Here is a 26,778-nt window from a genome sequence, read left to right as displayed (position 1 = left end):
AACTTGTTGGAGTCATTAAATTATTGGGCAAATTTCTGTTTTTCTTTTTTTTGATATTGCCATTTCTTTATTTTATTTATTTATTTATTTTTTGGCCACACCACGCAGCTTGTGGGATCTTAGTTCCCCAACGAGGGACTGAAACTGGGCCATGGCAGTGAAAACCTAGAATCGTAATCACTAGGCCACCAGGGAACTACCATATTGGGCAAATTTCTTAAACGTTAGTCATGTATGAGAGCATTTTTAAATTAAGTAAAGACAGAATTTCTTCTGGGCTTTCCCTACTTTAAAATGAGGGTTTTAAAAGATGTCTGGTAAAGCAAGGCAACAAAAACAAGATTGCCTGTCAGACTACTAAAGGGTTTTGAAATGGCAAAGCATTGATTTCCTTTCCATTTCAGAGTCCTGCATGACAAAATCTTAGCATTAAAGAACCAACTGCCTAGGGACTTCTCTGGTGGCGCAGTAGTTAAGAATCCGCCTGCCAAAACAGGGGACACGGGTTTGAGTCCTGGTCCGGGAAGATCCCACATGCCACGGAGGAACTAAGCCTGTGCGCCACAACTACTGAGCCTGTGCTCTAGAGCCTGCGAGCCACAACTACTGAGCCAGTGTGCTACAACTACTGAGCCAGTGTGCTACAACTACTGAAGCCCGCAAGCCTAGAGCCTGTGCTACGCAACAAGAGAAGCCACTGCAATGAGGAGCCTGCGCACCGCAACGAAGAGTAGCCCCCACTCGCCGCAAATAGAGAAAGTCCGCGCACAGCAACGAAGACCCAGCACAGCCCAAAACAAATTAAAAAACAAACAAACAAAAAGAACCAATTGTCTAATACTTTCAATAACCTTCATGAGAGTCTGAAAATTGAGATGTAACAACAACCCACTTGAAATTTAAGCATAGAAAAAGGGTTTCTGATACTAAGTTTTTCTTTTTCTCACTGAGCACATTTGCATGGAGAAGGAGTACTATTTGGTTAAGACAATAACACAACTTCAGAAAAACTTAAGGAACAAACAAAAATATGGCCTTATCGAGAAAAAAGTATGATCAAAATGTTCATTCTTCAGCATTCAAAAGATACAAAGTTCATAGTAGCTCTTTGGTGATAACATAGAAGTCCGAAGTTCACCAAGCATATTAGAAGCATGTTTCAGAGCATCCATAAGCTTGTTTTTGTCCTACAGAAATACCAAGAGAATTGGTGAGAATGCTTAATTTAAATAAACATTTAACTTGGTTATATAAACTTTCACCAAGGATCTGTTACACAGTTTTATAAGTATACAGCACCTAAAGTATTTTAATCGCATAAAAATCAAGTTTAGTTTCACCCTGCCTTCTCTTTACTGAAAAGAATAAGAAACATAGTTCCTCACCAGGGCTGCAAAGCTTACCAAATCTAATTTATCTAGGGCTGCAAGCTTCCTGGCAATAACTCATCTTTACAACCCCTAGCAACACTGAAACTGTAACTCTACCAATTCATATTTTACCTGCAATAAAGAAAACTGGCATACTGATCCTTTTGAAGCAAGATACTATTCTGACAATGGTTTGGTCATAGGTTAAATACTCTTCAGAGATGTCTGGAATGACTACTCCTTTAATTATGCTTTCCTCCTCACAATGTCCATGTGTCCCACTTAACACATAAATGCAGACAATTCCTTTAGATACAGGAAACACTATTCATACACAGAAAGAGACAGAAGCAAGCAATAGCAAGCTCCATGCTCACCCATTTTCTCCATTCCAAGAGTTTTGTTTTTACAAATTGGTTTGCGAGAAAAGCAATACAGTAGATACAGTTGGTTAAAAGAGCATATTACTAAGCTTTAGAAACTCTAAGACACTTTACAAAGGCAAGATATTATTATCATCATCAACACAGCAACTTACAACTTGAAGTACCAGCCTATTTGGTTCCATTTCTTAAATTTTAATCCAGAGAATTTATAGTTTCTACACAGATAATCTCCTACCCTTTCAGAATATGAAAATATATAAATAGGTCTAATTTTTAAGGTAGTTCCTGAAAAAAATGTATCTATTAAGGACAGAAATAAAATCCTTCAAGATAGGGGGGAAAAGCTGAATAATTCAAGTTGAAAGCATTTAAATCCATTTGTTCAACCAATATTTATTAAGCAACGATTATATGTCAAGTACTCCTCAGTTCTGAGGTACAGAACTAATGAGGCTAGTAATTCAGGTGAGATAGGGTATGGTGATAATATAGTGACGTGTAAATAGGAGTCAGGGTCTCTTGTCCTCATGGAGCTTACATTCTGGTAGGGAAGACAGACAATCTCAAAACATAAATATAATGGTAAGTAAATATTTCAACAGGGCTATCTGTTGAAACTGCTCCAAGCAGTGCTTGAGGGAAGTGGGACTGAAGATTAGATTTACCAGAAGCAGTAGTGCTATACAACTTTAGAGAACACTGCATATGTGTTCTTAGGAATACATAGACTGCAATTGTCCTTCTTACCAGGCATCTCTTCATCTGGAATGACTGGACCTTCACAGCCTGTATGGCTTCATCCAAGAGCTTTTCCTGCTCATCCTGAGGTGACTGCTGTGTTGTAGGCTGAAAAATTTTTTTAAAAACCTCCCATTAATGTCTCATTAGCACTCTCTTCTAGTAAATCTGTTCTTTCTATATTTCCCACCATACTTTATATTTCCAAGGCTTTCATATAAGACTCATTCCAGTTCTACATCTCAAACTAATTTATCAATTTTTGACAACTGAACAGAGAGCTGTGTCATCACTGAAGTTAACAGCATAAGATTGCTGAAGGAGAAAAGTAATATGTACAGAGAATTTCTTCTTCTCAGAAACTGACTCAACATTCCTCTAGCAGGTTGGCTTCAAAGAAATATAAGGTGGTAGTTTATGGCTGCCTATGTTCTGCTAATACACTCTGAATTCAACTGGAACATAACCAGTCTGGGGTGGTAAGTATAGTCTAACCCAAATCTCTAAAAGCCTCTCATCTGCACCTTAGTCTATTCTTAGGCAGACCAAGGAACTAGTTTATGAGAACACTTATCCCCTTAGGTAATATATAACGAGGGACTAAACAGCTTAGAAATAAAATAGCTAAAATTATTGTCAGTGACCTGTAGTAGAACACCATAAAGAGTACTCTCCTCAAGAACCTACCTTATCATTTCAAATATGGAGATCTACAGTTATAATGAACGAAGTACATCTATATAATCTTCTCTTTGCCATCAGAAAAATCTGCTTGCAAGATGAATTAGATCCACCTGTCAAGCAGTGTTAACCACTCCACCCCTTATGTTGTATAAACACTGTGTTACACCTCTACTACAGCAGGTATCACATTATAATTATAAATGATGGCCATTTTTACATCCTTGGGACCCAACACATTGCCTGACACATAATGGATGCTTCATAAATGTTCACTGTACGAATGAATAAGCTGGTTTTAGATTATGTTTTTAATAAAAAATGACTAAAGGATCAACAGATGAGTGGATAAACAAATTGTGTTATATACATATAAGGAATATTACTCAATCATAAGGAGTGAAGTATTGATACATGCTACGTGAACTAACCTAGAAAACATTATGCTAAGTGAAAGAAACCAGACACGGAAGACCACATATTGTATGACTCCACTGATATGAAATACAGGCATACCTCAGAGATATTGCATGTTCAGTTCCAGACCACAGCAATAAAGCAAATATTGCAATAAAGTGAGTCACACAAACTTTTTGGTTTCATAGTATGTACAAAAGTTATGTTTACACTGTACTGTAGTCTATTAAGTGTGCGATAGCATTATGTCTAAGTAAACAATGTATATACCTTAATTTAAAAATAACTTATTGGGGCTTCCCTCGTGGCGCAGTGGTTGAGAGTCCGCCTGACGATGCAGGGGACACAGGTTCATGCCCCGGTCCGGGAAGATCCCACATGCCACGGAGCGGCTAGGCCCGTGAGCCACAGCCACTGAGCCTGCCTGCACATCCGGAGCCTGTGCTCCGCAACAGGAGAGGCCACAACAGTGAGAGGCCCACATACCGAAAAAAAAAAAACTTATTGCTAAAAACTGCTACCCATCATCTGAGCCTTCAGTCATTTTCTTTATGCTGGTGGAGGGTCTTACATTGATGTTGATGCTACTGACTGATCAGGGTGAAGGCTGGGGTGGCCGTGGCAACTTCTTAAAATAAGACAATGAAGTCTGCCTCAGCGACTGGCTCTTCCTTTCATGAACGATTTCTCGGTAGCATGTAATGCTGTTTGATACCATTTTACCCATAATAGAACTTCTTTCAAAATTGGAGTTAGTTCTCTCAAACCCTGCCCTGCTTTATCAACTAAGTTTATGTAATATTCTAATTCCTTTATTGTCATTTCAACAATCTTCACAGTATCTTCGCCAGGAGTAGATTCCATCTCCAGAAACCACTTTCTTTATTCATCCATAAGAAGCAACTCCTCATCTGTTAGTTTGATCATGAGATTACAGCAATTCAGGTACATTTTCAGGCTCTACTTCTAATTCTAGTTTTCTTGCTATTTCCACCACATCTTCAGTTACTTCCTCCACTGAAGTCTTAAACCAATCAAGGTCATCCATGAGGATTAGAATCAACTTCCTCCAAACTCCTGTGTATGTTGATATTTTGACCTCTTCCCATGAATCACAAATATTCTTAATGGCTTTACTTTATCCAGATCCATCAAAGGAATCACTAACTATGGCAGCTATAGCCTTATGAAATATATTTCTTAAATAACAAGACTTGAAATTCAAAATAACTCCTTGATCTGTCGGCTACAGAATGGATGTTGTGTTAGCTGGCGTGAAAACAGTATTAATCTCACTGTACATCTCCATCAGAGCTCTTGGGTGACCAGGTGCATTGTCAATGAGCATTAATATTTTGGAAGGAATCCTTTTTTCCTGAGCACTAGGTCTCAACAGTGAGCTTAAAACATTAAGTAAATTATGTTGTAAACTGATGTGCTGTCATCCAAGCTTTGTTTTTCCATTTATGGGCACAGGCCCATAATTCACAAGGACCCTAGGATTTTAGGAACGGTAAATGAGCATCAGCTTCAACTTAAAGCCATCAGCTGCATTAGCCCCTAACAAGAGGGTCAGCCTGTTCTTGAAGCCAGACGTTGACTTCTCCTCTCTAGCTGTGAGAGTTTTGTCTACATTGAAAATCTGTTGTTTAGTGTAGCCACCATCATTAATTGTCTTATCTAGACCTTCTGGATAACTTATTACAGCTTCTACATCACCATTTGCAGCTTCACCTTGCATTTTTATGGTACAGAAATGGCTTCTTTCCATAAACCTCATGAAGCTCTGCGAGCTTCAAACTTTTCTTCTGCAGTTTCCTTAACCTCTCTAAGCCTTCAAAGAACTGAAGAGAGGGCCTTGCTATGGATTAGGCTTTGGCTTAAGGAAATGTGGTGGCTGGTCTGATCATCTATCCAGACCACTAAAACTTTCTGCGTATCAGCCATAAGGCTGTTGTGCCTTCTTATCATTCATGTGTTCACTGGAGTAGGACTTTTAATTTCCTTCAAGAACTTTTCCTTTCCATTCCCAGCTTGGCTAACTGGTGCAAGAGGCTGAGCTTTTGACATGCCTTCCTCACAGAGCTTAATCATTTCTAGCTTTTGATTTACAGTGAGAACGTGCAACCCTTTCTTTCACTTGAACACTTAGAGGCCACTGTAGGGCTATTAATTGGCCTAATTTCAATATTGTTGTATCTCAGGGAATAGGGAGGCTCAAGGAGAGGGAGAGTAACGGGGAACAGCCAGTCGGGGGGCAGTCAGAATACACACATTTATCAATTAAGTTCGCCCATTCATATAGGCACAGTTTGTGTCACCCCACAACAATTACAATTGTAATATCAAAGATCACTAATCACCAGAATATAATAATGAAAAAGTTTGAAATATTCCAAGAATTACCAAAATGTGACACAAAGACACAAAGTAAGCAAATGCTGTTGGAAAAATGGCGCCAAAAGACTTTCTAGCTGCAGGGTTGCCACAAACCTTCAATTTGTTAAAAAAAAAAAAAAATGCAGTAAAGCAAAAGCACAATAAAACGAAGTAAGCTTGCATCCAGAATAGGTAAATCATCCATAGAAACAAAAAGCAGACTGGTGGTTACCAGGAGGGAGAGTGGATGAGTAACTGCTTAATGAGTACAGGGTTTCCTTTTCGGGTGATAAAAATGTTTTGAAACTAGACAGAGATGGTAGTCATACAACACTGTTAATGTACAAAATGTCATTGAATTGTTTGCTTTAAAATGGTCAGTCAATTTTATGTAAATTCTACCTTAATAAAAAAGAAAAATGACTAGAGATAGAATGCCTCTTACACAATGAACTAGGAAGATGGAAGGCAAGCACTTACTTATAAACATTAAAGTTAAATCTGGTCTGCTCCATTATCAAAGACAATCAAAACAACACTTAATTTCGAGATTAACAAAAAGCACATAAAACCCACTTCTGAACTAGAATCATTCATAAAAATAGAATACTTTCTTGGTCTAATTTTGGAAAGAGGAAAAAAATTAATTAAATAATAAGCAATGCCAAGCATCTCTCTATCTTTTCCTGTGGCAAACTCTAGTAAACTGAGTTTCCCTGTGACCATACTTCTTCATAAGCATACATAAATTTCAAAGAAAAAGCTATGTATCTTTTAAACTGAACACTAATTTATACAACAGAACTATTAGCGTAAATGTTGGCAAGGAGAACATCAGCATTTAAGGATTCTGACTTCATGAAATTCACTGTTCATCACGGTCTAGCCATCTGAAAACTTCAGGAAGACCAAGCTATGGTTTCGGTTTTCTGGCTCTAAACTCTGGATGCAATAGATTTAACAATTATTAGAATCAATGGATTTCACTAGATTCAGATGGCCAACTTAGAGATAAGTAGTGATACATCAGGAAATTTTTATAATTTTTAGTGTGGTAAAACATATATAACATAAAATTTGCCATTTTAACCATTTTTAAGTGTGCGGTTCGGTATTGAGCACATTTACATCGTTTTACAGCCAATGCCACCATCTATTTCCAGAACTTTTTCACCTTTCCAAAAGGAAATTCTGTGCCCATTAAACAGTAACTCCCCATCCCCCGACTTGCACTCCAGGCAACCACCACTTTACTTTTTTTCTCTAGGAGTTTGACTTCTCTCTAGGAGTTTAACCTCATATAAGTGGAATAATACAATATTGCCCTTTTGTGTCCAGCTTGTTTCACTTGGCATAATATCTTCAAGGCTCATCCATGCTGTAGCATATGTCAAATTTTCCTTCTTTTTAAGGCTAAATACTTCATCATGTGTATATACCATTTTCTTTATCTGTTCGTCTGTTGATAGATATTTGGGTTGCTTCTACCTTTTGGCTATTGTGTATAATTATACAGCAAATAAAACTGTGGTTATAAACAGATTACAAGCGGGGGGGTGCTGGGAAGATGGCGGAAGAGTAAGATGCAGAGATCACCTTCCTCCCCACAGATACACCAGAAATACATCTACACGTGGAACAACTCCTACAGCACACCTACTGAATGCTGGCAGAAGACCTCAGACCTCCCAAAAGGCAAGAAACTCCCCATGTACCTGGGTAGGGCAAAAGAAAAAAAAGAAAAAACAGAGACAAAAGAATAGGGACGGCACCTGCACCAGTGGGAGGGAGCTGTGAAGGAGGAAAGGTTTCCACACAGTAGGAAGCCCCTTCGCGGGCGGAGACTGCGGGAGGCGGAGGGGGGAGCTTCGAAGCCGCGGAGGAGAGCACAGCAACAAGGGTGCGGAGGGCAAAGCGGCGAGATTCCCGCACAGAGGATCGGTGCCGACCGGCACTCACCAGCCCGAGAGGCTTGTCTGCTCACCCGCCGGGGCGGGCGGGCCTGCAAGCTGAGGCTCGGGCTTCGGTCGGAGCGCAGGGAGAGGACTGGGGTTGGCGGCTTGAACACAGCCTGAAGGGGTTAGTGCACCACGGCTAGCCGGGAGGGAGTCCGGGGAAAAGTCTGCACCTGCCGAAGAGGCAAGAGACTTTTTCTTCCCTCTTTGTTTCCTGGTGCGCGAGGAGAGGGGTTTAAGGGTGCTGCTTAAAGGAACTCCAGAGATGGGCGCGAGCCGCGGCTAAAAGCACGAACCCCAGAGACGGGCGCAAGCCGCAGCTAAAAGCGCGAACCCCAGAGATGGGCACGAGCTGCAGCTAAAAGCACGGACCCCAGAGACGGGCGGGAGACGCTAAGGCTGCTGCTGCCGCCACCAAGGGGCCTGTGTGCGAGCACAGGTCACTATCCACACCACTCTTCCAGGGAAACTGTGCAGCCCGCCACTGCCAGGTTCCCGGGATCCAGGGACAAATTCCCAGGGAGAACGCACGGCGGGCCTCAGGCTGGTGCAACGTCAAGGCGGCCTCTGCCGCCGCAGGCCCGCCCCGCACGCCGTGCCCCTCCCACCCCCAGCCTGAGTGCGCCAGAGCCCACGAATCAGCAGCTCCTTTAACCCCGTCCTGTCTGAGCAAAAAACAAACGCCCTCCAGCGACCTACACGCAGAGGTGGGGCCAAATCCAAAGCTGAGTCCCTGTGAGCTGTGAGAACAAAGAGAAAGGGAAATCTCTCCCAGCAGCCTCAGAAACAGTGGATTAAAGCTCCACAATAAGCGTGATGTACCCTGCATCTGTGGAATACATGAATAGACAACGAATCATCCCAAATTGAGGAGGTGGACTTCGAGAGCAAGATCTATGATTTTTTCCCCTTTTCCTCTTTTTGTGAATGTGTATGTGTATGCTTCTGCGTGAGATCTTGTCTGTAGAGTTTTGCTTCCACCATTTGTCCTAGGGTTCTATCCATCCATTGTTTTGGTTTTTTTAAAATGTTTTTCTTAATAATTAATTTTAATAACTCTATTATACTTTACCTTCTTTCTTTCTTTCCTTCCTTCCTTCCTTCCTTCCCTCCTTTAGACAACGAATCATCCCAAATTGAGGAGATGGACTTTGTGAGCAAGATTTATGATTTTTTCCCCTTTACCTCTTTTTTGAGGGTGTATGTGTATGCTTCTGTGTAAGATCTTGTCTGTATAGCTTTGCTTCCACCATTTGTCCTAAGGTTCTAACTGTCCCCCTTTTTTTTCTAAATAATTATTTTTTAATTCAATAACTTTATTATACTTTATTTTACTGTATTTTCTTTTCTGTCTTTTTTCCTTCCTTCCCTCCTTCCTTCCCTCCTTCCTCCCTCCCTCCCTCCTTTCTTTCCTTCTTGCCTTCTTTTCTTCTTTCTTTCTTTCTTCCTTCCTTCCTTCCCTCCTTTCTTTCTTTCTTTCTTCCTACTTCTACTAATTCTCTCTACTTTTTCTCCCTTTTATTCTGAGCCGTGTGGATGAAAGGCTCTTGCTGCTCCTGCCAGGAGTCAGGGCTCTACCTCTGAGGTGGGAGAGCCAACTTCAGGACACTGGTCAAGAAGAGACCTCCCAGCTCCACATAATATCAAACAGCGAAAATCTCCAAGAGACCTCCATCTTAACACCAGCACCCAGCTTCACTCAACGACCAGCAAGCTACAGTGCTGGACATCCTATGCCAAACAACTAGCAAAACAGGAACACAACCCCACCCATTAGCAGAGAGGCTGCCTAAAATCATAATAAGTCCACAGACACCCCAAAACACACCACCAGACATGGACCTGCCCACTAGAGAGACAAGATCGAACCTTATCCACCACAACACAGGCACTAGTCCCCTCCACCAGGAAGCCTACACAACCCACTGAACCAACCTTAGCCACTGGAGACAGACATCAAAAACAACTGGAACTACGAACCTGCAGCCTGAAAAAAGGAGACACCAAACACAGTAAGATAAGCAAAAAGAGAAGACAGAAAAACACACAGCAGATGAAGGAGCAAGATAAAAACCCACCAGACCTAACAAATGAAGAGGAAATAGGCAGTCTACCTGAAAAAGAATTCAGAATAATGATAGTAAAGATGATCCAAAATCTTGGAAATAGGATGGACACAATGCAAGAAACATTTAACAAGGACCTAGAAGAAATAAAGATGAAACAAGCAACGATGAACAACACAATAAGTGAAATTAAAAATACTCTAGATGGGATCAATAGCAGAATAACTGAGGCAGAAGAACGGATAAGTGACCTGGAAGATAAAATAGTGGAAATAACTACTGCAGAGCAGAATAAAGAAAAAAGAAAGAAAAGAACTGAGGACAGTCTCAGAGACCTCTGGGACAATATTAAACGCACCAACATTCAAATTATAGGGGTTCCAGAAGAAGAAGAGAAAAAGAAAGGGACTGAGAAAGTATTTGAAGAGATTATAGTTGAAAACTTCCCTAATATGGGAAAGGAAATAGTTAAGTCCAGGAAGCACAGACAGTCCCATACAGGATAAATCCAAGGAGAAATACGCCAAGACACATATTAATCAAACTGTCAAAAATTAAATACAAAGAAAGCATATTAAAAGCAGCAAGGGAAAAACAACAAATAACACACAAGGGAATCCCCATAAGGTTAACAGCTGATCTTTCAGCAGAAATTCTGCAAGCCAGAAGGGAGTGGCAGGACATACTGAAAGTGATGAAGGAGAAAAACCTGCAACCAAGATTACTCTACCCAGCAAGGGTCTCATTCAGATTCGATGGAGAAATTAAAACCTTTACAGACAAGCAAAAACTGAGACAGTTCAGCACCACCAAACCAGCTTTACAACAAATGCTAAAGGAACTTCTGTAGACAAGAAACACAAGAGAAGGAAAAGACCTATAATAACACACCCAAAACAATTAAGAAAACGGGAATAGGAACATACATATCAATAATTACCTTAAATGTAAATGGACTAAATGCTCCCACCAAAAGACACAGATTGGCTGAATGGATACAAAAATAAGACCCATATATTTGCTGTCTACAAGAGACCCACTTCAGATCTAGGGACACATACAGACTGAAAGTGATGGGATGGAAAAAGATATTCCATGCAAATGGAAACCAAAAGAAAGCTGGAGTAGCAATTCTCATATCAGACAAAATAGACTTTAAAATAAAGACTATTAGAAGAGACAAAGAAGGACACTACATAATGATTAAGGGATCAATCCAAGAAGAAGATATAACAATTGTAAATATTTATGCACCCAACATAGGAGCACCTCAATACATAAGGCAAAAACTAACAGCCATAAAAGGGGAAATCGACAGTAACACATTCATAGTAGGGGACTTCAACACCCCACTTTCACCAATGGACAGATCATCCAAAATGAAAATAAGTAAGGAAACACAAGCTTTAAATGATACATTAAACAAGATGGACTTAATTGATATTTATAGGACACTCCATCCAAAAACAACAGAATACACATTTTTCTCAAGTGCTCCTGGAACATTCTCCAGGATAGATCATATCTTGGGTCACAAATCAAGCCTTGGTAAATTTAAGAAAACTGAAATTGTTTCAAGTATCTTTTCCGAACACAAAGCCATGAGACTAGATATCAATTACAGGAAAAGATCTGTAAAAAATACAAAAACATGGAGGCTAAACAATACACTACTTAATAACGAAGTGATCACTGAAGAAATCAAAGAGGAAATTTAAAAATACCTAGAAACAAATGACAATGGAGACACAACGACCCAAAACCTATGGGATGCAGCAAAACCAGTTCTATGAGGGAAGTTTATAGCAATACAACCCACCTTAAGAAGCAGGAAACATCTCGAATAAACAACCTAACCTTGCACCTAAAGCAATTAGAGGAAGAAGAACAAAAAAACCCGAAAGTTAGCAGAAGGAAAAAACTCATAAAAATCAGATCAGAAATAAATGAAAAAGAAATGAAGGGAACAATAGCAAAGATCAATAAAACTAAAAGCTGGTTCTTTGAGAAGATTAACAAAATAGATAAACCATTAGCCAGACTCATCAAGAAAAGAAAGGAGAAGATTCAAATCAATAGAATTAGAAATGAAAAAGAAGTAACAACTGACACTGCAGAAATACAAAAGATCATGAGAGATTTCTACAAGCAACTCTATGCCAATAAAATGGACAATCTGGAAGAAATGGACAAATTCTTAGAAATGCACAAACTGCCAAGACTGAATCAGGAAGAAACAGAAAATATGAACAGACCAATCACAAGCACTGAAATTGAAACTGTGATTAAAAATCTTCCAACAGACAAAAGACCAGGACCAGATGGCTTCACAGGCGAATTCTATCAAACATTTAGAGAAGAGCTAACACCTATCCTTCTCAAACTCTTCCAAAATATAGCAGAGGGAGGAACACTCCCAAATTCCTTCTACGAGGCCACCATCACCTTGATACCAAAACCAGACAAGGATGTCACAAAGAAAGAAAACTACAGGCCAATATCACTGATGAACATAGATGCAAAAATCCTCAACAAAACAGTAGCAAACACAATCCAACAGCACATTAAAAGGATCATACACCATGATCAAGTGGGGTTTATTCCAGGAATGCAAGGATTCTTCAATATAAGCAAATCTATCAATGTGATAAACCATATTAACACATTGAAAGAGAAAAACAATATGATCATCTCAATAGATGCAGAGAAAGCTTTTGACAAAATTCAACACCCATTTATGATAAAAACCCTGCAGAAAGTAGGCATAGAGGGAACTTTCCTCAACATAATAAAGGCCATATATGACAAGCCCACAGCCAACATCATCCTCAATGGTGAAAAACTGAAAGCATTTCCACTAAGATCAGGAAGGTTGCCCACTCTCACCACTCTTATTCAACACAGTTTTGGAAGTTTTAGCCACAGCAATCAGAGAAGAAAAGGAAATAAAAGGAATCCAAATCAGAAAAGAAGTAAAGCTGTCACTGTTTGCAGATGACATGATACTATACATAGAGAATCCTAAAGATGCTACCAGAAAACTACTAGAGCTAATCAATGAATTTGGTAAAGTAGCAGGATACAAAATTAATGCACAGAAATCTCTGGCATTCCTATATACTAATGATGAAAAATCTGAAAGTGAAATCCAGAAAACACTCTCATTTACCACTGCAACAAAAAGAAAATATCTAGGAATAAACCTACCTAAGGACACAAAAGACCTGTATGCAGAAAATTATAACACACTGATGAAAGAAATTAAAGATGATACAACTAGATGGAGAGATATACCATGTTCTTGAATTGGAAGAATCAACATTGTGAAAATGACTCTTACTACCCAAAGCAATCTATAGATTCAATGCAATCCCTATCAAACTACCACTGGCATTTTTCACAGAACTAGAACAAAAAATTTCACAATTTGTATGGAAACACAAAAGACCCCGAATAGCCAAAGCAATCTTGAGAACGAAATACAGAGCTGGAGGAATCAGGCTCCCTGACTTTAGACTATACTACAAAGCTACAGTAATCAAGACAGTATGGTACTGGCACAAAAACAGAAAGATAGATCAATGGAACAGGATAGAAAGCCCAGAGATAAACCCATGCACATATGGACACCTTATCTTTGATAAAGGTGGCAGGAATGTACAGTGTAGAAAGGACAGCCTCTTCAATAAGTGGTGCTGGGAAAACTGGACAGGTACATGTAAAAGTATGAGATTAGGTCACTCTCTAACACCATACACAAAAATAAGCTCAAAATGGATTAAAGACCTAAATGTAAGGCCAGAAACTATCAAACTCTTAGAGAAAAACATAGGCAGAACACTCTATGACATAAATCACAGCAAGATCCTTTTTGACCCACCTCCTAGAGAAATGCAAATAAAAACAAAAATAAACAAATGGGTCCTAATGAAACTTCAAAGCTTTTGCACAGCAAAGGAAACCATAAACAAGACCAAAAGACAACCCTCAGAATGCGAGAAAATATTTGCAAATGAAGCAACTGACAAAGGATTAATTTCCAAAATTTACAAGCAGCTCATGCAGCTCAATAACAAAAAAACAAACAACCCAATCCAAAAATGGGCAGAAGACCTAAATAGACATTTCTCCAAAGAAGATATACAGACTGCCAACAAACACATGAAAGAATGCTCAACATCATTAATCATTAGAGAAATGCAGATCAAAACTACAATGAGATATCATCTCACACCAGTCAGAATGGCCATCATCAAAAAGTCTAGAATAAATGCTGGAGAGGGTGTGGAGAAAAGGGAACACTCCTGCACTGCTGGTGGGAATGTGAATTGGTTCATCCACTATGGAGAACAGTATGGAGGTTCCTTAAAAAACTACAAATAGAACTGCCATATGACCCAGCAATCCCACTACTGGGCATATACCCTGAGAAAACTAAAATTCAAAAAGAGTCATGTACCAAAATGTTCATTGCAGCTCTATTTACAATAGCCCGGAGATGGAAACAACCTAAGTGCCCATCATCGGATGAATGGATAAAGAAGATGTAGCACATATATACAATGGAATATTACTCAGCCATAAAAAGAAACGAAATTGAGCTATCTGTAATGAGGTGGATAGACCTAGAGTCTGTCATACAGAGTGAAGTAAGTCAGAAAGAAAAAGACAAATACCGTATGCTAACACATATATATGGAATTTAAGAAAAAAAAAATGTCATGAAGAACCTAGGGGTAAGACAGGAATAAAGACACAGACCTACTGGAGAATGGACTTGAGGATATGGGGAGGGGGAAGGGTGAGCTGTGACAGGGCAATTGAGAGGCGTGGACATATATACACTAACAAACGTAAGGTAGATAGCTACTGGGAAGCAGCTGCATGGCACAGGGATATTAGCTCGGTGCTTTCTGACCGCCTGGAGGGGTGGGATAGGGAGGGTGGGAGGGAGGGAGACGCAAGAGGGAAGAGATATGGGAACATATGTATATGTATAACTGATTCACTTTGTTATAAAACAGAAACTAACACACCATTGTAAAGCAATTATACCCCAATAAAGATGTTAAAAAAAAAAAAGAAAATCATTTTTGATTCAACCTACCGAGCACCAAGTGCATGAAGTGCAGAATAGAAGAATAAAGGGTGATTTGACTTCAAAAAAAAAAAAAGAGATTACAAGCAATTCAAAAATACTTGTATAGAAATGACCAGATTCAGTAATCTGAAAACAAATTGGCAAAATTTTTCTATTTTTTATCAATGGGGATTAAAATTAATAGAAACATATATATACACAATGTAGAAAATTACAGACTTATTAGTAGGCTACAAATGAAGAGATAAAGCTATATTAATGTATTTTACATATTACTTGTAAGACAATGTAGTTATTATACAAACGGCTATTCTAGTCTACTTATTTATTTATTTGGCTTCATTGGGTCTTCATTGCTGTGTGTGGGCTTTCTCTAGTTGTGACGAGCAGGGGCTACTCTTCGTTGCAGTGCACGGGCTTCTCATTGCGGTGGCTTCTCTTGTTGCGGAGCACGGGCTCTACGTGCGCGGGTTTCAGTAGTTGTGGCACATGGGCTCAGTAGTTGTGCCACACGGGCTTAGTTGCTCTGTGGCATGTGGAATCTTCCCATACCAGGGCTTGAACCCGTGCCCCCTGCATTGGCAGGCGGATTCTTCACCACTGCACCACCAGGGAAGTCCCCAAATGGCTATTCTAAAGGAGCATCTAGATGCCCTTCCTGGGAAGTGTCACATTGCGAGTAGTGTCAGGTATAACGTGAACACGCTCTCATTAAACACAAGCCAGGTAACCAATGATTCCTCACTCATGAAAGTGGTTCTCCGTTTACAAATGACCCTGTACATAGCAGCTACATGCATCAGAGAAAAATGGAAACACTACAGAGTCAAAATCAAATTAACATTTGTGATCAGGCCCATTTTAGCGTGAGACTCAAGCCGAACAGCCCTCCCAAGTCTACACAGTTAAAAGGTGCAGAGAGGTGGTGCAGTGGTTAAGAAGCTGCCTGCCAATGCAGGGACGGTTCGAGCCCTGGTCCAGGAAGATCCCACATGCCGCGGAGCAACTAAGCCCATGGGCCACAAACTACTGAAGCCCGCGCGCCTAGAGTCCATGCTCTGCAACAAAAGAAGCCACATAATGAGAAGCCCATGCACCACAACAAAGAGTAGCCTCCCTCGCCGCAACTAGAAAAAGCCCGTGTGCAGCAATGAAGACCCAACGCAGCCAAAATTAAATAAATAAATTTATTTTTTCAAAAAGGTGCAGAGAGAACAAAGGTCACTATGAACATATCACTTATAAAACTATTCTCCATTCAAACAATGTGCTTTCACTTCCTCTTGTAGCAAACAAGGTTAATAAGAGTACTTACATCACTGTTATGAGTAATAAGTGAAGTGACACAGATAAAGCTTGAAAAGTGCTTAGCACTTAGTAATAAGCACTTCACATAAGTGTTACCATTATTATTATATCCCCCTTGGACATCAGCAATTATCTCCAACGATCCTAGAAACTTATTTGTCAATCTCTCCACTCATGCTACGGATGTAATCTAACAACGCAATGCAAAGCAACTGTAAAGTGAAAATAACCAGTCTCTCAAAGATACAGAATTTCATTATGTTAATGAAAGTACTATTTTAAAAATGATGATAAGACACAAAATAGCAATTGAAGTAGGGAGAACTAAGGATGATGAAGGGATGGGAACGTCCAAACATGTATTTTAATACCAAAGTGTCTCCACCTTAATTTACCAATAAATTGCCCCAGGAATCCTATGATGGCACACACCATGAGCATTCACTTCTCCCAGCTTTATCTACTAGCAATACGCTTTCTTCTCCACCTGGGGAATTTCTGCTCACCTTCCTCAGAATCAAAGTTAACATTTACTTCCTGTAGTCTTTCCCAAGCTCCTCAGGCAGAACCGTCTCTCCCTCCAGGGCCCCACAACACTGAGTTGACAGTGCTAGCAAAGCGATCCTCAGACTGTATTCCATTAAGTGCCACAAGCAAGACTTCCCTGCTAGACCCTTAAGTTCTTTGAAAGCAAGGACTATGTTCCCATTGCCCAGCACAGTCCATGACATAGAAGGCACACAAGATGCATGATGAATTGAACTGGATCCTAGAATTTTAGGATTGGGAAGGGCCAAAGAGGCAACATTTGTTTTCAGATGCAAAAAGGAGACTCAAAGAAGATTGAGTGACTTGCCCAAGTCACAGAGACAGTGGCTGTGACAAGACTGCTACTCAAGTTTTCTTTCCCAATAAAATTCATGAGAACAGGACTGGCTCACTGTGTCTGGCTCACTGCTCCAAACTGGTTCATCAAGCACAGAATCTGGATGTATAGTAGATCCTCAAGTAACTGCTTTGATTACAAAACACTATAAATGTCAATCCATAAACGTTGAGAAACAGAGATATCCTAGTTTCATTTTTGCACCGTTCTCATATCAATTCCCAACTAAAAATTCTGAGAAATAAGCAAAATCACCTTGTATGGCATCATATTATATGAAAGTAATATATGTCAAACATTCTGCTTTCTGGCATTAACACATTTAAAGCGACCCCTGTTTCCAGGCTTACAGGTTTTCAGAAGCCTGTCTACGTAAAGTAAATAGTGAGATAAAACTGACATACTGTACACCAACATCCAAAAACATTATTCATACTGTGCAGACTATGTCAAACGCTAATAAAATGCAAGTGACAACTTGCCTTTGTGGAAACTAGACACAAGGATTCACACTTTGAGGAAGTTCAAGTTCACCAGCCAACAGCCACATCACGATTTGCTGCCAGCACGGAGAGGCGCTAAGGAGTATGCCTACTTCCAGGAAGTAAAACACTTGGATTTCATCAATGGGGAGGTCAGTAAGAGAGCCAGGACGCCCAACGAACAAGTGTTAAAGGAAACAAGCAGTCTCCTTTCCGTCTCTCAGAATTAGTAGATATCAGAGAGCATGAGTCCTTCCAGGAAATTCACGTAAGCGAGTCCCTAGAATTCTGACACACACTGCAATCGAAGGGGGCTATGAGGCCGAAGAAGGCCCGGGCACCATTAAGGCCCCTCCGGAAGGTATTTCTTGCACAAGGAAGGGATAAGAAAGCACTACCAGGCACAAAGGTGGAACCGCCAGCAAGGGAGCAGCCTCTGGGCGGATCCCAACGCCACCTCTGAGCCTCAGGCCCTCCCCACGCTCCCGTTCCAGCCAGACGCCCAGACCCGGCACTCTGGATCCCATCAAGGCGGGCGGTGGCCGACTCCACTCAGAGGGGCCGCAGTCCCTCACGGACCCCCAGAGCTAATGGGCGGAGACACCTCCTCAAAGAGTAACGGCCGCGGCCAAGCACCCCCGCCCACCCGAGCCCGGATCGCCCCGCCTGCGGCCTTCCCCGGCCTGTCGCCCACCCCGCAGGCCAACCCGGGCTGGTATTAGCCCCGACCCGGCTGCGGGGCCCCGACTCCTCCTGCAAGGCTCCAAGGCGGTGGGAGTGAGCAGGTGCTGGGAGAAGGGTCGGCCCGGGGCCCGCGGCCCCTCAGCACTCACCATGGCGATTCCCCTAAGCCTGCAGCTAACAGCACCCACCCCGCGCGGAGCCTCCCGCGGTCAGGTGACACTGCAGCCCCTCCAAGCCCCGCCCCCTCTAGCTCCGCCTTCGGACGCTGCAGGCAGCTCCTAGATTGGCCCTCCAAGTCTCGCGTATTTATTGGTCCTTGTCACTTCACGCTGGACTGAGGAACCTAGGCGCCAGCCAATCTCTCCACAGTGTGTGGCGGGACAGTGCGGAGTAGGGGGAAATCCATCGGCTGCAGGAAGGAGACAGCAAGAGCCTAAGGCAGCGTTTGCGTCTGCCTAAAAGGGAGGAATAAAAGGAGTGGGAGCTGCCGGAGCACATTCACTTTCTGCCTTGGCGCGTGTACTCGCAGCGCGCACGCTCAAGAGGAAGACCAGGATTGGTTTACGGGGTAGTCGCAACTTCTTGTCCCAACCAATCCAGATGCAGCGGGGGGGTGGGTCCCGGCCCTCACTGGCTGGCGAGACGTCCGCGCGCGGGTTTCGTCGCGTTGCAGCTGTTTGCGGGTGTAGTCTTTGTCCGCGCCATGGAACCTGGTCTGATCCGGCGTTTAGCCCCGCGCCTGGGCATCGCCGAGCCGGAGGTGCTGAGGTGAGTCCGGTCGGGCGCACCCCAGCGGCCCTGCGCCCTCAGAAGGGATTTAGGCCCTACCTTAAGAAAAACCTCCCGACAGTGAGCTTGTGAGCAGGCCGGAGGGGCGAGTGTAGACGCCCCTGGGAACAGCTAGCACTGTGGGATGCACGGTGGTGGGAAAGGGAGAGAGGCGGAGAGCTTGGGTCGTTTCCCTGAAACTTATTGAGAGTGCGTTTACGGCGGAGGCAGACCTACGGGGTAGAGACCTCATGCAGGGCAGTGTCTATGGTGGCAACGACTACGCAGGAAGTGGAATGGGGTGGTGTGCGGAGCCGCTGGGGATGGAGCGGAGCGCAGCTTCTCTGAAGCCTTTAATTTAAAAGAAACTTGCGAGAAAGCCTCGGATGGGGGGGGGTGCCATTGGCGCTGAGACCCGATTTATAGAAGGTGCCAGCCACGGGAAGATGTGCGAAGAGGGCCCAAGCAGGGACAGCAGCCTGTGCAAAACCCCGGAGATGGGAAGGACTTTTGCATGATCCAGGGTTAGAAATAAAGTATTGGGGCTTCCCTGGTGGTGCAGTGGTGAAGAATCCGTCTGCCAATGCAGGGGACACAGGTCGAGCCCTGGTCCGGGAAGATCCCACCTGCCGCGGAGCAGCTAAGCCTGTACACCGCAATTACTGAGCCTGCACTCTAGAGCCCGTGAGCCACAACTACAGAGCCCGCGTGCCACAACTACTGAAGCCCGTGTGCCTAGAGCCTGTGCTCCGCAACAAGAGAAGCCACCGCAATGAGAAGCCTGCGCACTGCAACGAAGAGTAGCCCCCGCTCGCCACAAGAGAAAAACCGCGTTTAGCAACGAAGACCCAACACAGCCGATAAGTAAATAAATGTTAAAAAAAGAAAGAAAGAATTGTAGTTAAACTGGGGGGGCAGGGCTAGCCTGGGTGCTTGGACTGTCAATTAGGTGACAGAAGGGAAGGAAAGGAACACCTCCTGGACTCGTAATCATTTAGAACAGTGGTTCTCAAAGTGTGGTGCCTGGACCAGCAGTATCAGTATCTCCTTGGAACTTGGTAGAAATGCACATTTTTAGGCCCCACTATAGGCCTACTGATCAGAAACTCGGGCTGGGACCAGCAATCTTTTCACAAGCCCCAAGGTGACTGTCATGTACACTAAAGTTTGAGAACCACAGATTTATTTTTATTTATTTATGTATGTAAGTATGTATGTATGTATGTATGTACGTATGGCTGCGTTGGGTCTTCGTTACTGTGCGCCGGCTTTCTCTAGTTTCGGCGAGTGGGGGCTACTCATAGTTGCGGTGCGCGGGCTTCTCATTGCAGTGGCTTCTCTTGTTGCAGAGCATGGCCTCTCAGCGCGTGGGCTCTAGAGCGCAGGCTCAGTAGCTGTGACGCAGGGCCTTAGTTGCTCCGCGGCATGTGGGATATTCCTGGACCAGATATCGGACCCGTGTACCCTGCATTGGCAGGCGGATTCTTAATCACTGCACCACCAGGGAAGTCCCAAGAACCACAGATTTAGAGGAAGGAGGAACCCCGGTCTCACTTGCCTGCCTATGTCACAATTCATGCTTGTTCCAGTAATGGAAGGCTGAAAGAAGGGTTGGCCTTTTTGGGAGGATTTCAGGAACTTACTTTTGCTTGAAAGTACTTGAGCACAGTGATGTCTGGAGTCAGAGGGTCTGTTCTGTTTTGTAGAACCCTGTCCTCCCCCAAAAGATGGGAGTTTCATTCCCAGCCCCAAATAAACTTGCATAGGAATTAGGGTTGGAGTGAAGTTCGCCAGGCTGAATTCATTGTTTACCAAAATATTGGGCAGACTTCTGGGAAAGAGTTTTAGTGAATGTGTTGCTCAGGAAAGCAGAGGAGTACTTGCGACTGTCCCATGTGAAGTGTATTGGCCTAGCGGCACGAACCACAGAAACCAGCAATGCAGTCATGTGCCTGGACCTTGCAGCTTCCTACGTGAAGTTCCCCTTGGACAGGGTAAGTAGGTCCCACTGAATGTCTGAATAATCTGGTGCAACACTGAAGTTTAATCATGTTTTCATCTCTGGTTGGACTAGCCCCATCAAAACTCTGTGTTTTAGAATTTTCCTGGCTATTCTCGTATGTTATTCTAGATGAACTTTAGAATCATTTTGTAGAGTTTGAGAAAAAAAATTTTTTTGCAACATTCTCTCTATTCTTTACTACCTAGTTTTCCTGAGCACCTCTTTCTTTACAGAAGGCTGTCTTCCACACTGCCACTAGCATCATTCTCCTAAATCACATACTTTAAAACCCATGTATTATTTTTCTTCCAGTGTCACAGTGGTTGAGAGCCAAGCTATGGCAAGACTCACATGTTGAGACCAAATCTCAACACCACCGGTTACTAACTCTGTGTGTCTCTAGTTTCCTCATCCATCAAATGGGGATAAAGGTATCCATTTCACTGGATAATTGTAAGGAGGAAACAATGTACTATATGTTACACTGTTAACACAGTGCCTGTCACATAATGGTACACTGATAAAAATGGTGGCATTAAAAACACCATTGGCTCCCCATGGGTTGGCTCCCCATTAACATCAAACTCTCCAGCCCTTCTTGAACCCTACTAACCTCAAGCTACACTGTTCACTTAACAGACCATGCATCTTAATGACTGACTTTGTAAATGCAATGCCTTTTTTTTTTTAACCTGGAATGCTTTTCTAGCAAGCTCCTGTTTGTCTTAAAATGACGCTGCCTTGCTGTTACATCCTTTATTAAGCTTTCCGTTCCCAAGCAGAGTTGGTGTCCCTCAGTTGTTGATCCTCCTGTTTCTCTCCCAGTTTCCCTCTTATCTCCCTTTCACACACACTCTCCCTCCCCACCTCACTCCCACTACTTCCCTCCTTTGTTTTTCCAATGAATTGCACATTGGCACCTTTGTTAAAGCAAATAACCATATATGCATCTCCTGTGTTTTTTAATTCACAGCTTGGCTGTGGTAACACTATGTTGTATTTTAAATTATCTGCACACATGCATGACTGCCTTTCTATAGTATGAGCTTATTGCCAGCGGTACTTAACTTGCCTGATATGATTACTGATTTTTGACTAAATGAAGCTAAACCTTTAGGTAGAGTGACTTGCCACAGAATTAATTAATCTTGGAAAGTTGACTTATTAAACAAGTGTTAAAGGCACTAATATACAGCACTTATGATTTTTATGATTCATCTGTTTTTCCTTTCAAAGGATTATTTAATTAAACTTTCTGGTTTGAACAAGAAGATGTATCAGAGTTGCCTTAAATCTTTTGAGTGTTTACTGGGCCTGAACTCGAATATTGGAATAAGAGACCTAGCTGTACAGTTTAGCTGTACAGAAGCAGTGAACATGGCTTCAAAGATACTGCAAAGGTATGAGGCATATAACTGAAAATCGATACTGATACATAAAGCAGAAATATCCAATGTCATGGTAATTTTCCGTCTTAAAAAATAACTAATATGCTGAAGTGACAGAATGCATATCTTATACATTTAAATAGTTTGTAAGTTCTGATTTGCATTTTCAGTTTCTTTGAAATAATATTTTCTAACAAATAACTCTGCAAACACTGCTTTCACTTAGCTATGAGTCCAGTCTTCCACAAACACAGCAAGTGGATCTTGACTTATCCAGGCCGCTTTTCACCACTGCTGCACTACTTTCAGCATGCAAGTAAGTGTTCCTTTGAACATTCAGAAAAGTCTATAATTTATAAATAAATTTCTCGTTGCCAAAGAATACTTCTAATTTAGTTGATTTCAACTCAGAGCATATTTTCCTAAATAACCTTAATAGTGGCCAAGTGACCTGATTCTCAGTTTATCCCACGATGGACCTGACAACTAGGAACTAGTGTTGCCCAAAGCCCACTTGCCAAGTGACAGCCACATATATGTATATGTATGCTAAGTCATGAAACCTATCATTAAAACAGTGCTTAGTTGTGATTTTCCAGTCACATTTTTTTAAGTACTGATTGCAACTCTTTTTCAAGTAATTTATAAAACTTTTCAATGATAAATTCTTAATTTGAATCTTTGGGGTTATCTGTGTGTATACTGAAATTTTACCCTGGAAATATTAGTAATTGTTATCTTTGTCTAAAGTTGTCTTGTTTTATCTTGCTGGAAAACTCATTAGAAAACAAATTGTAGCTGGTGCTTAAAGAATAGGTTTCTTACTATTTAACCACTAATTTTGGTGTGTTTGGCTCCCTTAGCTACTATTAGTGAATAGAAATAGTCCCTTTATTTCAACAAAGGTATATGTATGTGTGGAGGGAGTATGGCTGTTATGGTAGAAAGCAGTATTGACAACCTCACTTTTGAAAGCACGTTTCACTGAACAAAGAAAGGTTTGAATGGGTCTGTTATTTTAAATAAGTTTGTTTTGTATTTTTCATTAGTGGTTGTTGTGAAGTGTTATTAGGGGGGGTTTTTGGAGGGGAGGGTGGTTTATATTCTTGTAGTCATATAAATATAAGCATCATAAGTGTTTAAAGTGAGTTAAACACTTTAAAATGCTGTAATTGTCATTTAACAAGTTAACATCTGAGATGTATAAGAGTTCTATAAAGCATGAAGTACTATAGCAAATGTTTTTATGTGCCCTATTTGTTATGTAACAGACCCCATGTGCATTTTATCTCTCGCAGTACAATAAATAACTAAATAAATAGCTTTAAAAGGTAAGTTTGCATGGTTTTAGCTAATGATATACGTTTGAAATAAAGGGAAAATTAAACAGTTGGGGGCTCTTCATAAAGCCTTAGTGGAAAGGAAATAAGTTGATAACTGGTTGGCCAAAGAAGATAACAATACTGATCTTAAGAACAGTAAGTTATCAAATTCTTTTGTAGGATTCTAAAGCTAAAGGTGGACAAAAATAAAATGGCAGCCACATCCGGTGTAAAAAAAGCCATGTTTGATCGACTCTGTAAACAGTTAGAGAAGATTGGGCAGCAGATCGACAGTGAGTATTCATTCCACGTTGCAAGAATGTGTCATTTGAAAGAACGTCTCTGAAATATATATTCTTGTCTATCTGTAGACAAGATCGGTTTTTACTGAGAAAATTACTGTTCTTTTCTATTTTTCAAATAAAATAACTTAATAACTAAAAAACAAAAACAAAATAACCAACCCTGTGATTCCGTAAATTCATACCTAGAAAATAGATTCTCTGTTCTGAAGTCTGACAGGAAAAGCCAAAGAAAAGAGAAGGGCAAGATCATTTGCCTTCTCCTTATCCTAGTATTTGGTCAATCAAGGTATCTGGTTTTTATTTGTGATCCAAAATAAGCCCCAAAACTAAAATTGAAAATAGGAGAAAAATTAACTCTGATAATACTTTTTTTTTCCCCTAAAGGAGAGCCTGGAGATTCAGCTACTCCACCATGGAAGAAAAAGAAGACAGTGGTTGAACCTTCAGCAACGGGTGAAGCATTATTAACACCGGATGAACATTGAAATTAGTACAATGGGATTAGTGTACAGTGGGTTTCATGCAGTGAACAGCCCTTTGCTGCTTTAGCAGCTTGCCTTGACAAGAGTCAGATTTTATATTTGCAGCAACATGGATGGATCTAGAGATTATCATACTAAGTGAAATAAGTCAAAGAGAAAGACAAATACCATATGATATCACTTGTATGTGGAATCTAAAATATGACACAAATGAACTTATCTACGAAACAGAAACAGACTCACAGACATAGAGAACAGACTTGTTGCCAAGGAGTAGGGTTCGATTGGGAGTTTGGGACTATCAGATACAAACTATTATATATACGAAGGATAAACAACAAGGTCCTACTGTAGCACAGGGAACTATATTCAGTATCCTGTGATAAACCATAATGGAAAAGAATATACATATATGTATAACTGAATCACTTTGCTGTACACCAGAAACTAACACAACATTGTAAATCAACTGTACTTCAATTAAAAAAAAAAGTCAGATTTTAACTAAATCCTGGAAGTTAATCATTTGATAAGACAGTTTTCCAAGCAGTAGTTTACAGAAGTATCATGTAATTAAGAATACATCTGAAGGCAAACTGCTGAGGTTCAAATCCTGCTTTACCACCGAGTGGTTCTGTGATTTTAGGAAAGTGACAATTTCTGTGAACCTCAACTTCCTAATCTATAAAATGTGATTAATATTAGCACCCATTTCACATAATTGTGGTGAGGGTTGAATGAGATAATACAATTAAAAAGTGCTGGATTCAGGGCTTGATAAATGTTAGCTATCATCAAGATGTCTTGGAATGCTTGGAGTGTAAGGGAGAGTGAAAAACTGATGTGTTAACTTCTGTTTCCACTTCTCATTTTGGTATCTTATTCCCTATTACCTTAATTAAGATAGAGGTTTTAAAGTAAACAAGCTTACTTCTTTCTTACTCATTTGTAAACATAAGGATTTTGAAACATTAAAAATTTTTTTTCTCTCATAGAAATAGAGAATGTAGTAGAGATCCCACATAAACCGCAAAAAGATGAAGATCTGACACAGGATTATGAACAGTGGAAAAGGAAAATTTTGGAAAATGCTGCCAAAGCACAAAAGGCTACAACAGAGTGATTTCAGCTTCCGGACCACCTGTACTGCAAACCAGCGGTGCATCTGCCACCTCAAGGAAGATGTGAGGGCTTTGGAAATTTGTTTGAACTTTTATAACAAGGATCCTATCCTTAATAGCAAAGAAACCAGCATTGGGGCTGAGCAGGGTGGCTCTCACATGGGCAGCAAATTCGTTAGATAACCCACAGTGCCTGGTTGGCTCAGCCTTGGCTCCCCACAGGTCTGCTCTCTCCTACAAAATGTCATTGAAACCATTTTGCTTTCTTGTTTTGTTTTAAGCAAAAGACAGTCTACTGTCCTATCCAGAATATGAAATTCAAGCTGAATGGAGTCTAAAGATTTTAAGTTTTTGTGTTAATCTCTTGGTTTGACTAAATATATAGTACAACCTAAGTTAATAAATATTATTTTTATATGCATTCAAGGTGCAGTTGTTATCAGTTTGGGAGAATCTGTGGTATGCCAAAAGCCGTCTACTCTAGCAGGAAAAAAGCCCAGGTTGCTGAACACTGAACCATACTGCTCCCCAGAGCACAAACTCTTGAATCAGACTTTCTGGGTTTAAAACACTACTCAGCCATTTACCACCTGTGAAACCTTGAGCAAATTAATTAGCTTCTTTATGCCAAATCAATAAGTAGGAATAAAAATAATGTCTACCTCATAGAATAATTTGGAGGAGTATCTGAGCTAATACATGTAAAGCATTTAGTACAGCTCCTGGTGTAAGTATTTAGTAAGTATTAAAATACAGAAAGAAACACATAGAGGTCTCACATAATTATATATTAGCATCATATTAAAAAATTAAGAAACAGACTAAAGTGTGACAACATGGATAGACCTAGAGGGTATTATGCTAAGTGAAATAAGTCAGACAGAAGTACAAATACCGTATGATCTCATGTGGAATCTAAAAACAAAACACGAATGGA

General features: G+C 41.0%; 2 protein-coding genes across 3 annotated transcripts in view; one reads left to right on the top strand and one right to left on the bottom strand.

Moving 5' to 3' along the window:
• Window positions 1-18,953, bottom strand: part of VPS35 (VPS35 retromer complex component) — a 41,790-nt gene extending 22,837 nt beyond the window's left edge. Inside the window, exons 1-3 of the mRNA XM_079906594.1 lie at window positions 18,603-18,953; window positions 2,504-2,602; window positions 1,091-1,187 (exon numbers count right to left, since the gene is read on the bottom strand). Of these exons, the coding sequence (XP_079762720.1) occupies window positions 1,091-1,187; window positions 2,504-2,602; window positions 18,603-18,605 (199 nt within the window). The 5' untranslated portion in view covers window positions 18,606-18,953. The remainder of the gene's footprint in view (window positions 1-1,090; window positions 1,188-2,503; window positions 2,603-18,602) is intronic.
• A 188-nt stretch (window positions 18,954-19,141) lies between these two features.
• Window positions 19,142-26,169, top strand: ORC6 (origin recognition complex subunit 6). 2 transcript variants are annotated; one of them, XM_079906596.1, is made up of 7 exons: window positions 19,142-19,221; window positions 21,086-21,215; window positions 22,460-22,623; window positions 22,838-22,927; window positions 24,114-24,226; window positions 24,623-24,691; window positions 25,716-26,169. In XM_079906596.1, the coding sequence occupies exons 1-7, from the start codon at window positions 19,157-19,159 to the stop codon at window positions 25,841-25,843; spliced, it is 759 nt and encodes a 252-aa protein (XP_079762722.1). In that variant the 5' UTR covers window positions 19,142-19,156; the 3' UTR covers window positions 25,844-26,169. The 2 variants fall into 2 exon arrangements, with proteins under 2 accessions (XP_079762722.1, XP_079762721.1); XM_079906595.1 differs by having other exon boundaries at window positions 19,811-21,215.
• Window positions 26,170-26,778: the final 609 nt, after the last annotated feature.

The sequence above is a fragment of the Stenella coeruleoalba genome (assembly GCF_951394435.1).
Source record: "Stenella coeruleoalba genome assembly, chromosome: 20".
Classification (NCBI taxonomy): Eukaryota; Metazoa; Chordata; class Mammalia; order Artiodactyla; family Delphinidae; genus Stenella; species Stenella coeruleoalba.
Note: the sequence above shows the minus strand (reverse complement) of the source record. Positions and strands in the feature narration are given on the sequence as shown.